At 34.7% G+C, this 15,380-nt stretch overlaps 1 protein-coding gene and 1 non-coding gene across 5 annotated transcripts in view; both read left to right on the forward strand.

Moving 5' to 3' along the window:
- Nucleotides 1-208: 208 nt before the first annotated feature.
- Nucleotides 209-280, forward strand: Trnah-gug. Its single transcript has one exon. It is a non-coding gene; the product is annotated as a tRNA-His (tRNA).
- A 2,271-nt stretch (nt 281-2,551) lies between these two features.
- Nucleotides 2,552-15,380, forward strand: part of LOC122400787 (protein crumbs) — a 50,948-nt gene continuing 38,119 nt past the window's right edge. For all 4 annotated transcript variants that reach the window (XM_043402447.1, XM_043402448.1, XM_043402450.1 and 1 more), the window contains exon 1: nt 2,552-2,911. In XM_043402447.1, the coding sequence (XP_043258382.1) occupies nt 2,887-2,911 (25 nt within the window). In that variant the 5' untranslated portion in view covers nt 2,552-2,886. The remainder of the gene's footprint in view (nt 2,912-15,380) is intronic.

The following is a 15,380-nucleotide window of genomic DNA, read 5'->3' on the forward strand; positions in this document are numbered from 1 at the left end:
GGCAGTATGATCGCTAAAATCGTTTATCATTTATCGCAGTACACATATTGCATTGCTTGTTATTATAAAATATCTCTCACATAATAATACAATAAATATACGTATCAAATAATTAGTACTATGACGTATTTAAAAGGTCATAAAAAATTACAATCTTATATTTTGTTGAAAAATAAAAAGAAGAATACGTTTCATAATTCCTCTAATAGCCGTGATCGTCTAGTGGTTAGGACCCTACGTTGTGGCCGTAGTAACCCAGGTTCGAATCCTGGTCACGGCAATGTTCGACACATTGTCACGGAAGAGGGATTTTTTTTTTTTATTTTCGTTGTTTTCATAGTTATTAAAACATTATATTTACATTTAATAAATTAGAATCACACAGCTACACGAGATTTAGTTTATAATACATATAATTTTACCTAAACAATGCCGTATAAATGCACACAGTGTTACAATATTTTATTATTCTCCTGTGATGGGAAAATATATTATTAATATTTTTTTTTTGTTTATTTTATTAGAAAACTGATTGTTACTTTAGATGACATTTGTGAAATTTAAAGAGGACACAAACTTAAGGGATGAAAACATGTATTGTTTAACTCGAAACAAACATGAGACCATCATATTATAAAGTATAATGTTTTCTGAAATTCTTGAGATATCCAACGATTTTCTATGGAAATTGCTAATTTCAAAATATATGAAAATTGTTTTCTCGAGAAATGAGAATGGATGAAAAATCCCGAGAATTCTCGACACGAGATTCCCGAGCACAATCGGTATTCGAAACTACCTGAGTTTTATTTTTAATAAAAATAAGAAATAATTGTTTGTTTTAAAGGTATTTCGTTATATTCGAAGCTATTTCGAAAATAGAACAATGCAATTGTATTTTGAAAAAGCTAATAACGTTGCCATAAAACTTTCCCAGCTTAAGAAATGTTAAGATCAGAAATTTGTGTATATGCGAGCATACTTTTTTATTCTAAAATTCATTTTTCAATTTTTGTTATTAATGTAATGATACACACAGAGTGTCCCAGTATTAATGATACAATTAAGAAGGGTATGTTTTAAAATTTTTTCGTTTGACGCTTCATTTTTTAGATAATTGAAATGCTTTAATATGTCTGTCCATTACCCACTGTTTCTACTTATGCAAATCGTACTCTATTGTACCCATACGCAATTAATTTTTAAAATCGATTCCCTGGAAAATGTATTAATACCTTACGCATAGAATTCACTGTATAAATATTATTATTTTCTAATAAACTACTGTTGTTCTTTTAAATACTGAGAGAAGAATGGACAACACACATAAACGTACATGATAAAGAAAATCTGTGTACATAAAAAATAAAAAAATTTATAGAAATGTAATTAAAAGAAGTAAGTATAAATATTGAGCGCAAATATTTATTCATATTGATTGTTACATATGTAACTTCCAGCGGTCGCTAATGGATTTTAAGCTGATGAGACATTAAATAAATTACGAAAAGAAAAGCATCGAGAAATACAAAACACCGTGGGGCGGGAGCAAGATTTGATCGATAGCAATACATCCCCTCTGTTATATCCGATAACAGCCGGCGAATTAAAACAGAACTACAGAAATAAAATAGGTAACATAAAATTAGTAAAAATCTGTTATATAACCAATCAACACCTGTAGCCATTATTCAACGACAGTGATGGATGAAAGCGTTATATAACATACGATTCAATATACAATCATTTGTATCTGTGATTCAATAACTATCGAAAACAACTATTTCTATATATCGTTTCCTGTACGGACCTTTATTCGTGATATCTCACTTGTTTATATATCAAAGTAAAACTACACGAGCAAAATAAATACTGCTACGGATCCAGTTTCCGATCTTTTTTAACTTGCAATTGAAAATATTCAAAACAAATAATTAAATATAAAAAACTTTTCACTACAATTTTATGGTATTAGTTTTTTTTTAAATCTTTTTAAATTTAAATCTTTTTAAGATTTTCTTGTCCTCTTTCTCTCTTAGATTTTAGTATTTGTATTTTCAACTTCTTTTTCGATTAGAACTAGAAATTAAAATTCCTAATTTACTTTTGTCAAAGTTGCTTTCATCAAAACTGAATAAAATGATAAAATAATTTTTTCTTCTGTTCGATGTCTTTTGATCTGTTTAGCTCTTCCATTGCCTTCTTGATTCTTAGTTTTTGTAACTTGAAATTCTTTAAAATCGCTTGTGTCAATACTGAATAAAATAAAATAATTTCTTCTTCTGTTCAATGTCTTTTGATCTGTTTAGCTCTTCCATTGCGTTCTTAATTCTTAGTTTTTGTTACTTGAAATTCATTTTTTTTTCTTGAAGCAATAGTTCGAGCAATGTTATTTGAAAACCGGGCAGGTACGATTCGGAATACCTGGTGTACGATCTCGTTGATCCGCACCTGGCACCGCGATCGAGAGAAAGATAGGCATAGGAGCGATCCAGCCGGTGTTGGTAACGAGACAGGGCCGTAGCACGGGCAGCGTCGCGACGGAGCGATGGTGCCTGGAGTCGGTGGGGGGAGACACCACAATAGCGGGGCGACGTTCTCCAGAAGAGCCGCCAGTCTCGTTCGGTGTGTGTTTATCGACGGTTGCAATAGCGCGGGTGGATTTGTGGCGTTGAACGAGCGACCCGTACCACAGCCGTTCTGCAGTGCGTGGAAAGGAAAAGCGTGCGTTTTTTTTTTTCCTGTTCGTGCGTAAAGGAACACAGAAACGGGGGCAAATGCGGTGACCGAGGATGCCACGCGAGTGAACGTGCAAGAAGAGACGCCGTGCGTGTGCGGGTGTCCTCGAGAGTTCGACTGCAGATCTCCACAGACCGGTCGACGAAAATGCGGGCGCGATACGTCGTGGCAGGTGAGTAAGGCCCCGGGCATGTTCGCCATTCGTGCGTCGTTCTCGCTTCGTGCACCTTTTTGCTACGTTCGCCGCGGGCCTCGCGATCCAGGGATCCGTGGTTCGCCGCGATCCTCGAAATATTAAGCGTTACCGCCTATCGATACAAAAATATCGATCGTCGTGACCGTGCTCCTCGATCGTCGTTAATCCCCCGTGGCGCGTAATCCACGTTACGTCGACGTTCAAATATCAACGCGAACGATGTACTCGGTAGCGTCGAATTCGTGACAGGTGGGGAGGCCGTCTTGCCAAACCGTTCCGCACACCTGATCGCCTACCTGAAGTACTGTTATGCGTCCGTGTACACTTAGGATCGTCTAAAATAAACGTCGTTCTGCTCCATGGATGCCCCCCGGTAATATTCACGCGCGACTTTCTGTTAACGTTCAAACGACTGTGCGCCTCTCGTTCCTTCCATTTTCTAACTGTACGAGTTTTCGTAACGGAGAAGTTTCTGTTGGTCGTACTGACCGTTCCCTGCGCGGATTCCCGACCGTTCGCGCGGCTTGTGACTCCACTTTGCGTGCAAGTGTAAAACTGTTAAACGGAAACGTACGAAGCGTTCTGCGATCGAACGTTCCGAACCAATCTTTGCTTTTGGTCCCACTTAACAACGGAATGTAATATTTGTACACGGTGAAGTTTTGTATAAAAAAATTACGTGTTTGACGGGGAGAAATTTAATTCGTGCAAGGACGATAGGTGTGTAGAAATATGGAGCATTGTTTTATAACTTCTTTTACGACAAAATTTTTATGGGAGAAAAGAAGTAAACATAAACTACAACTCATATTCTTAAAAATAGACCGAGAGATTCCAGTGCAAACTAGTTCTGTTTAGCAAGAGACATAAAATGGTGTATAAAAGGAAAACTTGTCGTTAACCTGAAAACATGTACACCTGGGAGTCGGAATAATTGAAATAGTAGAGAATTCATTGGATGAAAGTTAAGAGAACAATAATAAATAACAAAGACTATTGTTTAGTAGGAGGAATAAGTATCCAAAAAATAATTTTTGGATCAACAATTTGTGCTTTTAACTAAATTCAAACGATGTACATATTACTACTATATAATTATTATTCAGTGGTACTCAAATTCACTTACGGATGTTTAATCAAATATTTTGTTTGATAAATCCATTTGATGTGTGGAGCAACAGTTTATGGTTCTAACTAAATGCAAAAGAAATATTAGGTAGGAAACGCAATTTCAATTTAAATCTTAAAAGCAGATGATTGTTTGACAGCTAATACGTAATCCGTATATTCTCACGAAAAAGAAAATTGGATTTGTTTCATAATTTCACAAACGGAGCATTTCAACATATTTTTAAAAGGGAAACAACGAGGCGCGAATTAGAAACTGAATAATATTTTTATTTCATATCATTGCAAGCAACCATAACTTAAAATTTGTTTGGTCCTATTCAAATTTATTTCCCTCGGTATCTAAATTTGAGAATCAATTTCTCTGGTCCCATAGTGGTAAATGCTGTCGTTAGAGTGTAAAATTGAGTTACTCGATCTTGGCACGAGTTGAAATCTTCCAGCGTTCGAGTGACCGACAATTCTTGAACCTCGAGCATCGCGAACGATCTAAGTAGTGGCGTAGTGGCGCGTTTCACAGGCAAAGGAATTAAACTCAGGAATCGCGAAGGTCTGATCGATAATGTTGGTGCAATGACCCGCGTAAGCTCTTAAAATGTAAAGTAATCGCGAGAAGGTACGACGCCCTGGCCTGGTAAAAGGCAAGGGCCGAACTGTTGATAGAAAACTTACAGTTGCGCAAACAAAGTTTGAGCGCGCGTGAAAAATTAACGCGACAGCGTAAAGTGTCGGGCCACGATAGCCAACGTTATAATACTTGCATTCGTGAAACAGACCGGCGGAATATCGATCGTTTTAAATCTTGCATCTTGCGTTACTCGACGATCATTTCCACTTTGCTGCTCCCTCCCCCCCAACGCGAGGTAGATAATCCTCTGTTGCGTGAATTGTATTTTCCATTCCAGCAAGAAATTATTGATTATTCAATAACTGTATAAATTAACGAATAGTTTGGTTAAACGATAGTCAAAGATCGACACTTTGCAGCCTCGTAAACGAGCATTTATTTCTAAGAAATTTTTTGTATTATTTTGTTTCAGGCAAATTCTTTTGAAAGAACTGAATGTTACAATATTTATAGAAATAAATGTTTGCTTATGAAACTGACAAGTGTTGGTCTTTATTTATGCGTGCAAGTCTTTGTAGTGATAGAATGAATAAATTGGCTAACTTTGTACAGCTACTTGTAGATGGCTCCATAAGAAAATGCGCACAAATCCCGTAAAATTTCCTCGACAAACTCGAGGGGAATTGTATTCATTGGGTTCCCGAATCGGGCACATTGTGCAATGCATGAATAAAAGTGTGTGCCAGTGGTGGCCAACTTTATCGCGATTAGGAGCCATATACGTATAGTTTATCAGAAATACTCGAGGGATCCTCTATTGGAACGGTGTTTCATATACATAAAAATAGATATATTAGTTTAACAGAGTGTATATTTAGACAGATATGCAAATAGATGCTATCTAAATAATATTAATATTCTCCTTCCGCTATTAAAAGATTTGACTTGCAGTTGAGACTAATTACTTTGAACATTAATGCCCTGAATATTTATCAAAGTTGTACCTACTGTGAGAATTACACTTATTTTTCGAACTCTATTTTTAAAAATAATGTAATTGATTTTTTCAAATGTTTGTAGTAAAATAAATAATTCCAAGCTTATAAAAAATGATTTAAGTTAGAAAGAATTAACATATGAAGCGTCTAAATGTCTTTAAATTTATTTTACTTAATATTAATGCCCTGAATATTTATCAAAGTTGTACCTACTGTGAAAATTAGGAATAATTTTTCAAACTGTATTTTTTAAAAAAATGTAACTGATTTTTTAAAATGTTTCTAGTAGAATAAACAATACTTCAAGCTTATAAAAAATGATTTAAGTTAGAAAGAATTAACATATGAAGTATCTAAATGTCTTTACATTTATTTTATTTAACATTAATGCTCTGAATATTTATCAAAGTTGTACCTACTGTGAAAATTAGGAATAATTTTTCACACTGTATTTTTTAAAAAAATCTAATTGAATTTTTTAAATGTTTCTAGTAGAATAAATAATACTTCAAGCTTATAAAATATGATCCAAGTTAGAAAGAATTAACATATGAAGTATCTAAATGTCTTTACATTTATTTTACTTAACATTAATGCCCTGAATATTTATCAAAGTTATATCTACTGTGAAAATTAGGAATAATTTTTCAAACTGTATTTAAAAAAAAAATGGAATTGATTTTTTAAAATGTTTGTAGTAGAATAAATAATACTTCAAGCTTATAAAAAATGATCTAAGTTAGGAAGAATTAACATATGACGTATCTAAATGTCTTTACATTTATTTTACTTAACATTAATGCCCTGAATATTTATCAAAGTTGTACGTGCTGTGAAAATTAGGAAAAATTTTTCACACTGTATTTTTTAAAAAAATTTAATTGAATTTTTTAAATGTTTCTAGTAGAATAAATAATACTTCAAGCTTATAAAAAATGATTTAAGTTAGAAAGAATTAACATATGAAGCGTTTAAATGTCTTTACATTTATTTTACTTAACATTAATGCCCTGAATATTTATCAAAGTTATATCTACTGTGAAAATTAGGAATAATTTTTTAAAATGTTTGTAGTAGAATAAATAATACTTAAAGCTTATAAAAAATGATTTAAGTTAGGAAGAGTTAACATATGAAGCGTCTAAATGTCTTTACATTTATTTTACTTAACATTAATGCCCTGAATATTTATCAAAGTTGTACCTACTGCGAAAATTAGGAATAATTTTTCAAACTGTATTTTAAAAAAAATGTAATTGATTTTTTAAAATGTTTCTAGTAGAATAAATAATACTTAAAGCTTATAAAAAATGATCCAAGTTAGAAAGAATAAATGTCTTTATTTTGACAATGATCAATAAGTGGATACTTTTTGGTTAATAAAAGGACCAAGGTGCAAAAAGTAGCTGCAATAAAATACAACTTGCCCGGTTTACTAAATTATAGAAATATACGGGAAGCGTAGTAAGGGCTGTAATGTTGCCAGTTGAAAATTCACCTTTGTAGTAAATATTCGCGAGCATCTCGTGTTACTTTCCATTCGTATCGTCACCTGTGCGCGTAATTTCATTCGTGAAAGCATCCCAAGAGGTAAGCGTCCGGCGAGCGTCAGCCGCGTCCAGATGCCGGGGATAGAATCAGTTTCGAAACTCCTCGCTCTCGATTATTGCTAATTAACCTAAGTGATTCTCGAGATTAACGAGACCCGTTAGAAGCACTTTTCTTCGCGCGGCGGTTTTATCCCTGATGATATTACGCGGTCGGGGATTCTTGGGCGAAAATCTACGCCGAGAAATCGCGCCACCGAGCGTGAAACTGAAAAAGTACGGCGCACGAATTTCTAGGCAAAGGAAAACCATATTTCGACTCGTCTAGCGCAGGTGGAAGCCACGTCGGTGCATTAACGTTGATCCCTCGCTTCACGCTCAGGTGCGTGCCTTGAACGGCACACGCACGTACATGCTCACACAAACTACGACGAAACAGGGCCCAACGTATTCCCCGTTCTACCTGCTGGACGACGAACGTCAAGGATTCTTGAAACCCGACGGAAAAATCGACTCCTTTGTTAATTGCATCTCCTAAGAATTTCCACTTTTCATTTCGGCCAGAAAATAATTTTAAAGGCCGTCTGGGTCGTTACGAGAAATCTTATTTAAACGTTTTCAATTTTGCTTCCCGTATTTATGATTGGGAACTGATATACAGGATGTTCAAAAAATTTCTGACCAAACTTATATTACGTGTTATCAAGATCAAATAGACGAAAAAATGCTTTATTGAAAAGATATAAGCGTTCAAAGATTTACATTTTAGAAAGCTTATATCTTTTCAATAAACCATTTTCGGACATAAGTTTATATGAACTTTTTTCATCTATTTGTCTACAGTAACACGTAGTATAACTTTGTCCCGAAACTTTTTACACACCCTGTATATAGAAATTTACATTTTTGGAAGCTTATATCTTTTCAATAAACCATTTTCGGACATAAGTTTATACGAACTTCGTTCATCTATTTGTCTACAGTAATATGTAGCGTAAGTTTGGTCCCAATCTTTTTCGACTGTATTTTAATTTCTTAGCTTGTAAGTATAATAAATAAAGAACAATATGATTCTAGATACAGCCTAAAAATGTGTTCCCCGCCATCTTGTATTTTCAGGCTTCCAGACGAGGCCTTTTATAATTATTTTAGTCTTTTAGATAGTTATGATAAATTACGATGCCAAATTTGAATTTTTTGCGATAATTTGTTTCCGTAATGCACGTTCTTGGTAATGATTAATTTTACCGTCCAGCAAACCAGAACCTCGCCTTAATCGTTTTCCGCTTCTTCTTATCGTCAGCGAAAAAGGAGTCGACTAGATTCCGTGACAGGTGCTCCACTTTATTCGACGTATACGAAATTTTACCGCCATAACGGGAGACTGCTGGCAACTCTCCGACAGTCAGGATTCAGTTCGAATTCGTAGAACGGTGCACGTCGTCGTTTCTTCGTTTTTCCATAAAGAAGATTCTTTATGTATATTTCCATCCAGGGTTTATTGAACCGACGCGACGCTGCGTTATCCTGAAAGGCAAAAAAGGACATTTGTCAATGGCGCTTGATCAAACGGGGGTCTCCTAAAATTAATATTTCAAAAACTCATTACATACCGTCGATATTAACGTCGCTAAATTTAAATCACCGATGTTCGATTACTCTGTACCAAAACTCCAGCAAGGATTAAATAAATTATACGATATTAATATTTCATTCTGCATAAACGCAGATATTCTAAATAACTACTTAATATTAAGTGGGTTAAATACGTTTAGATTATGTATACGTATTATTTCGAAGTTACTATCGAGAAAATTTCTTATCTGGATAAAAATTTCAAATAATGAATGGATGATAAAAATTAATTTAATGAAGATTGAAATCTGAATTTTCAAATAAAATTGTTTCATTGACTGTTCAACGGAATAAAGATTGAGAATAAATCGATATACGATATTTCAGTATTATTGAAATGAAACATTGCCAATCTCTGAATATTGATTTAGATTAGATATTTCTCGTGTATCGTCTCAGTAAAATGAGATTAAATTCTTTTCTAATGGAAGTAAAATGAGATTAAATTCTTTTCTAATGAAACTTTTCATATGAAAATATCCTTGGCGGGGCGTAGGGTTCGTGCATCAAATTGTGTTTTAAATGCAGTCGAACTTGCTTATAACAAGCATGGATATAACGAGATCGCAGCTATAACGGGCAAATGGCCATGATGATTTTAATTTACGCGAATCCCCATACAATTATTCACTTTGACAAATATAAAAATAACATTCTTTAAACTACCGTCAGTTTTACGATTCGTTCGAAACGTTCTACCAGAAAGTTTTTAATATTTATTTATATCCGACAAACACTGTCCAAGTTTAATTATAAACTACTGGATCACGATTTAGGCTTTCATACTTCGTTACATTATTCCTGTTCGTCGTTTCACTTTGTTGCAAGTCTGAACTCGTTTTCAGTTTTCTATAATTTGGCGATTTTCCGACACAACGTTCTCAAGGAAATATATTTTGTATGTATTTGAAATAAAAAAGGAATTTATTCGCCACGTTTGCGAGGAAGATTTACGTGTCAGAATTTGAACTAAATGCAGTCGATTCTGTATGTTCGATGTCTTTTGTAACGTTACATGCTTTCGACGAATGCGCAACGTCATCATTCCAGAAGATTGCATTTTTTCGAGATCATCGAGGCGCGACGGGCGCGGAACGAACACGGTTCTGTTTGTTTTATTTCGTCGGGCGAATTTATTTCGCGGCTTTGTCGCGACGACGTCGATAACAATTGCTCGTAAATAAAATACGGTAAAACCAATGACACGACACGATAGTAAAACTGACAGAAAAGATATAAATATGTACTACTTTTCGCGTCAACGATCGACGGAAACGCCGCGCCTCGCTTCGACGGTCGCGTTAAGTTTCATTGGCATCTTTAATTTATTTTTAAAACATTACACCAGGGCTGTTTTTGCCTCGCTTCTCTCGATTTTTACGTTTTCTAAAAATTTACACGAGAACGATTTCTCGTTTGCGATTATTACGTTGGTCTCGCGGCAGTTAAAAAACCGCGAAAATATTTTTTTCGACGATTTAACGAATAAATTATCGTGACACTTTTACATCAAATACCCATAAACGCTCGCATTAATCAAACGACTGCCTTTACTATTATGGATAACGATGCTTATAGTATTATCATAACTATCGTAATGTGTAGAATGTTGTAGAACAGCGAAGTTACATTCCTCTAACGGTAGGTTTGATTAACTTTACTATACTTAACTGTATTAGCCATTACTTCCTGGATTCTCTGGCTTCCTTATGCGCTTTGTATGAGGTAAACCGTTTCCTCGTTATTATGCTCCAAACAACTCGTATTATTTTGCATTATGCGCGTTTCATTCGGTTTTACGAAAATTGACATTGGCGACAGGAATTGTCGATCCTTAAACAACATTGCGTGTTTCTATGCTTTCTGTTTATTCAATTCCCCCTTGATTCAACGAATTTTCAATAGCTTTATTTTAAAAAATTAATTCAGTGGACCTGTTATTCGATAAAAACTTGGCTTCGATGTTTCGATATAGACGAAAAAATTAATTATAAATTTATTTTACCTATCTACCCCATGTAATTATAATAATAAAACATAAACAAAATAAAGTAATACAAAAAATTGTATAACGACGCACACTATGAATTGACGGCTTGTTCAATCAAATTGAGTCTTTTGAAATCAGTTGGTGCAGCATAACAAAGGCGGAATTTTTCACGAGATCTTTTATCCAAGCATAGTTTCAAGTTTCGAGATTTCCAGTTTTTCAGTCCCTGACACTCCCAGGAAATTGAATGACACAAAATCGATTTTTCCTTAAAAGAGTTTGCCTCTCGCGATGGTAAAAGGAGTTGGGAAAAATCGCGAAGAATAAAGGATCTGGTCAGCACGATTGCATCTCGTTATTATTTATTTTACAGCTTTATTAGACGCGTGCTCGAAACGAAGAAAAAAAATATATAGCGAAGAAAATTGTAAATTATTTCTGGATTATCGTGATTTCAAGGTGAAACGCGAAGAGAAAACCTGCACAATTAATCGTAGATATCGTATCGTGTGCAGAACATTGTCTCTACGCCCTTAAGAACGACAGCAACGATTAGAAACTGGTTTATCAGTTCGCTGCTGCTTTCTACGCTCTCGCGTCGTTGACTTTGTGATTCATAAAGTAGATGACATAGTCATCGATTGGAACGCGTGCAACGGGAATTTTCTTGAAACTTCTTTTAATAAACATTCCCTGTTACTCGATGCAATTTTCTCGGCGCGTCGTTGGCGAGTAAACAAAAAACTCTGTTATATAAATCAAAACGTGCAAGATAAGTGGTATCAGTAAAGTCCCATAAAATGGAAAAGAAAATTTCTGTACCCGAGATAAATAGTAGGTTTAAAATGATAAAAGAAAGACACGTTTCTACAATTAAATTCTAATACTTAATGCACTGACCGAACAAATTCTTAATTATTTATACAGGGTGTTCGGCCACCTCTAGCAAAAATTTTAATGAGCGATAGTAGAGGCCAAAATAAGACAAAAATCAAGAATACCAATTTGTTGATGGAAGCTTCGTTAAAAAGTTATTAACGTTTAAAGTGCCGCCCTTACTGAATTTTTTTCTGGAAAATGCGCAAGATTTCGGGGGTATGTCTATTCACCAAAAATGACTGTAATTGAACCCTACAACCGAAAATAATTTTTCCACAACGATTTGCAATTTTTTAATTTTCTCGAATAATTTCACACCTTCTCTATTTTTTTTCTCGAAAGTGGGCAGAATTTCGTGGGTATGTCTAATGACAAAAACTGATTGTAATTGACCCCCGCAACCGAAAATAATTTTTCCACAACGATTTGCAATTTTTTTTCTCCGTTGAAAAATTTAGGCACCTAATTGGATTTTCAGTAAGGAATTTTTTTCTCGAAAGTGCGTACGATTTTGGAGGTATGTGTAATGATAAAAAATGATTGTAATTGATCCCCGCAACCGAAAATAATTTTTTTAGAACGATTTGAAAAATTTTTTTTCGCCGAAAAATTTCAGCACCTACTCGATTTTTTTTCTCGAAAGTAGATAGGATTTCGGAGGTATGTGTACTCACCAAAAATGATTGTAGTTGACCCCCGCAACCGAAAATAATTTTTCCAGAACGATTTGAAATTTTTGAATTTAATTGTTAATAACTTTTTAACGAAGCTTCCATCACCAAATTAGTATTCTTGATTTTCGTCTTATTTTGGCCTCTACTATCGCTCATTAAAATTTTTGCTAGAGGTGGCCGAACACCCTGTATATTACTGGTGAAAAAAATTTGTTAGCGCACCACTTAAATTGTAAGTCGTACTCTGGGGTTTGCACCCTCCATTTTGGAAGACGTCAGTCTGAAAGTCTCTTAAATCACACTGGAAAACGCACCACATACCGAGAGTCTGGTTATTATCAGCATCAAGTAGTAGAAAATCCTTCGATGGCTCTCGAGTCCTTTGAAAGGTTTTCTTTTAAAGAAACCATGGGGAGCACAGGACACTCGTGTAAAGCGGGTTCCCAAGAGCCATATGCCACGTTTAACGTTATTGTCTACTCTACTTTCTTGCGTCTGCTTAACGTTACTCGCTTCATTTTCTTTTTTTTTTACCCCAAAGACAGAAACCAGATTTCCGATCACGTGGAAATTTGATCACTGGTACGAAACGATGTTATATCCGTATTATAAATAGGTATAAAACGACTTAAATGATCAATAAATTGATAGAAAGATTCATTTAAATTATTTTTAATATTCTAAATTTTCTACTGCTGGTAATCAAATATTTTCGTTGCGTCATGGTTACGTTTACTTTCCTTTTACGGTGTGCAATTTAATCATAATAATCGCGCATTTGTTATCATTAATGGAAGGATTTCATGCCCGATAGCCACCCGTGTCGTTGTAGTTGGCCACGTAGCCAGAATCCATACGTTAGTCTGATCCGAGTAATTAAATAATTTACTCGCAACAGTAATTATTTGCGCCTCGTAAAACTTCTAGCCATCGACATGCATATCCAAACAAGCTTCGTTAAATAAGTTTCTCACTGGCTGCATGAATAAATAATTTTTTATATTCTAATGTGTTATTAGGATTCGTGAACGACTATGAAATGTGTTTAACATTAATCTTTATGCAAACGTGTGAGATCATTGTAATTTTTTTTAATTTTACGTATTTCCTATTGTCGTAAAATCTCGAAAGAAAAATGGTAAACGGTACTTTAAATCTGGTAAGATATTTTTAAAATGGTTCAATTAATGCAAACTATATTTATCTTTGACTATCTTTCTTTTTTCTTTTACCCCAGAAACAGTTTTATTGAATGTTTTATCATTAAAATTGTATCGAATAGAAATATTGTAAGCGCGTAGAAATGTTATTTAATTTCTTAAAATTCATTCAACGTTATAATGTTTTTATATCGTTGATAGACGAGGAACTAGAAATGGAGTTTGTACTTTGGTGCATGTCGATTCTTAAAAATGTAAATGCGAGTATTTACATTCATGCAACTGTTCATGCAAGTTGCTTTTACACGTGCCACACATCAAATTATATTCCCGGATGAACGGTATAGAGAGAAGAACGTCTCGTAGCAAACAAATCCTATTGAGGTGGACTGTTGAACCTGGACGTTATCGGGCCCAAGGAATTTCTGTGGCCTTTACAATTACCTTAAAATACACTTTTGACATGTAAATGCGTTTCGCGTGCATTTAGATAAGCTGCACGATACCAAGCCTTGCATCTCGTATCGTGAGTCATTGTGGCTTCAATTTTTCCAGCCATAGGAAAACTGGTTTTAAGGTTTAACCGTATTAAACCGGGGCTCCTTTCCTGCCGGCCAAAAGGACGACCGTGAATGGGAAAATCAAATAGTTTCAAAACGAACCGCGCAAAAGCTTCAAAAGAGGGAACAATTTTCCAATGGACATATTCGTTTGGCGCTCTTTTTGGATAAAAGGAGCAACGAATTAATAGAAATTGGACACATACAGACTAACTTTATTTAAAATTATATTTTTATATATCTCGTTAATGACAGTAAACACAAATACGATAAAAACCTATCGTCAAAATTAACTAAATAAATTTACATATGCTACGAAGACGATATTTTGTAAAAACGTAATCATCTTTGGGACATATTTTAAATAAAATAATTCACAATTTATAAGCAGCTGTCATATCCAACGTTTGCGTGATTTCGTTCAGAATAAACTCAAAAATTATAAGATTGAAACATCGATCGATATTAGATGATTTAGTAAAAAGTTGGTTTTTTGGTATAATTGAAAGAAAAACAATGTTCCGCGTAACCTTGAACCACTTATAGACGCACACAACCCTGTGCCAGATTTTATCAAGTAGGATTACGGCTAGTAGAAGAAAAAAGCGATACGTGCGTGAATTACGTAAACCTTGGCGCGGATCACGTGATTATTTAAATACTTTGAACTTCTCTCTCGTTTTTTTTTTAATATGTATATACATTTTTTTTACTCTTAAACTACCTACCAAGGCAGTACCGTCCTACTGTCCGGTTGAACGGCTCCCATTCAAACCGAAGCCCTAAGCGAACTTTCCGCGACGTTTGTAGAGCAGCTTTGATACGTTTCACTCGGAAAACCAATAGTTCCGCGAGCAGACTTCCTTTGCAAATACCATTCAACGAAACTTCACGTCAAGGTGGATGTATAAAACGCTCGTCGTAGATTCTATTTACAATGCGACATACTTTGAATCGAAACTACAGCACACGCTTAGGCGTTTCATTAATTTATCATCGACTAGCCTATTTTTTCAGCTGCTCTGTTCTCGCGAATGTCGACTTAAAAAAAAAAAAAAAGAATCCATTCTCTTTCGAGCACGCTCGGACAGTCGTAAGCAAATTTTTTGCATGTATTTACGAACGTTGTTTTCATTTTAAAGTTTACTTTTAAATTCCCTTTGGTGCTTCCCGGTTTTTCTCCAAAGTATAAGAAAGAAATCCTTGCAGCCGCTCGCCTGAGAAAGCCGGTGGCCTTAGTTCAGTGAGTTTATAAGATGCCCATAAAAAATTCTCTTTCCGTATGATTTTAAAAAAGTAATCACGA

Source organism: Colletes gigas, unplaced genomic scaffold, assembly GCF_013123115.1.
Source record: "Colletes gigas isolate AHSC1104 unplaced genomic scaffold, ASM1312311v1 Colletes_gigas_Sc00020, whole genome shotgun sequence".
Classification (NCBI taxonomy): domain Eukaryota; kingdom Metazoa; phylum Arthropoda; class Insecta; order Hymenoptera; family Colletidae; genus Colletes; species Colletes gigas.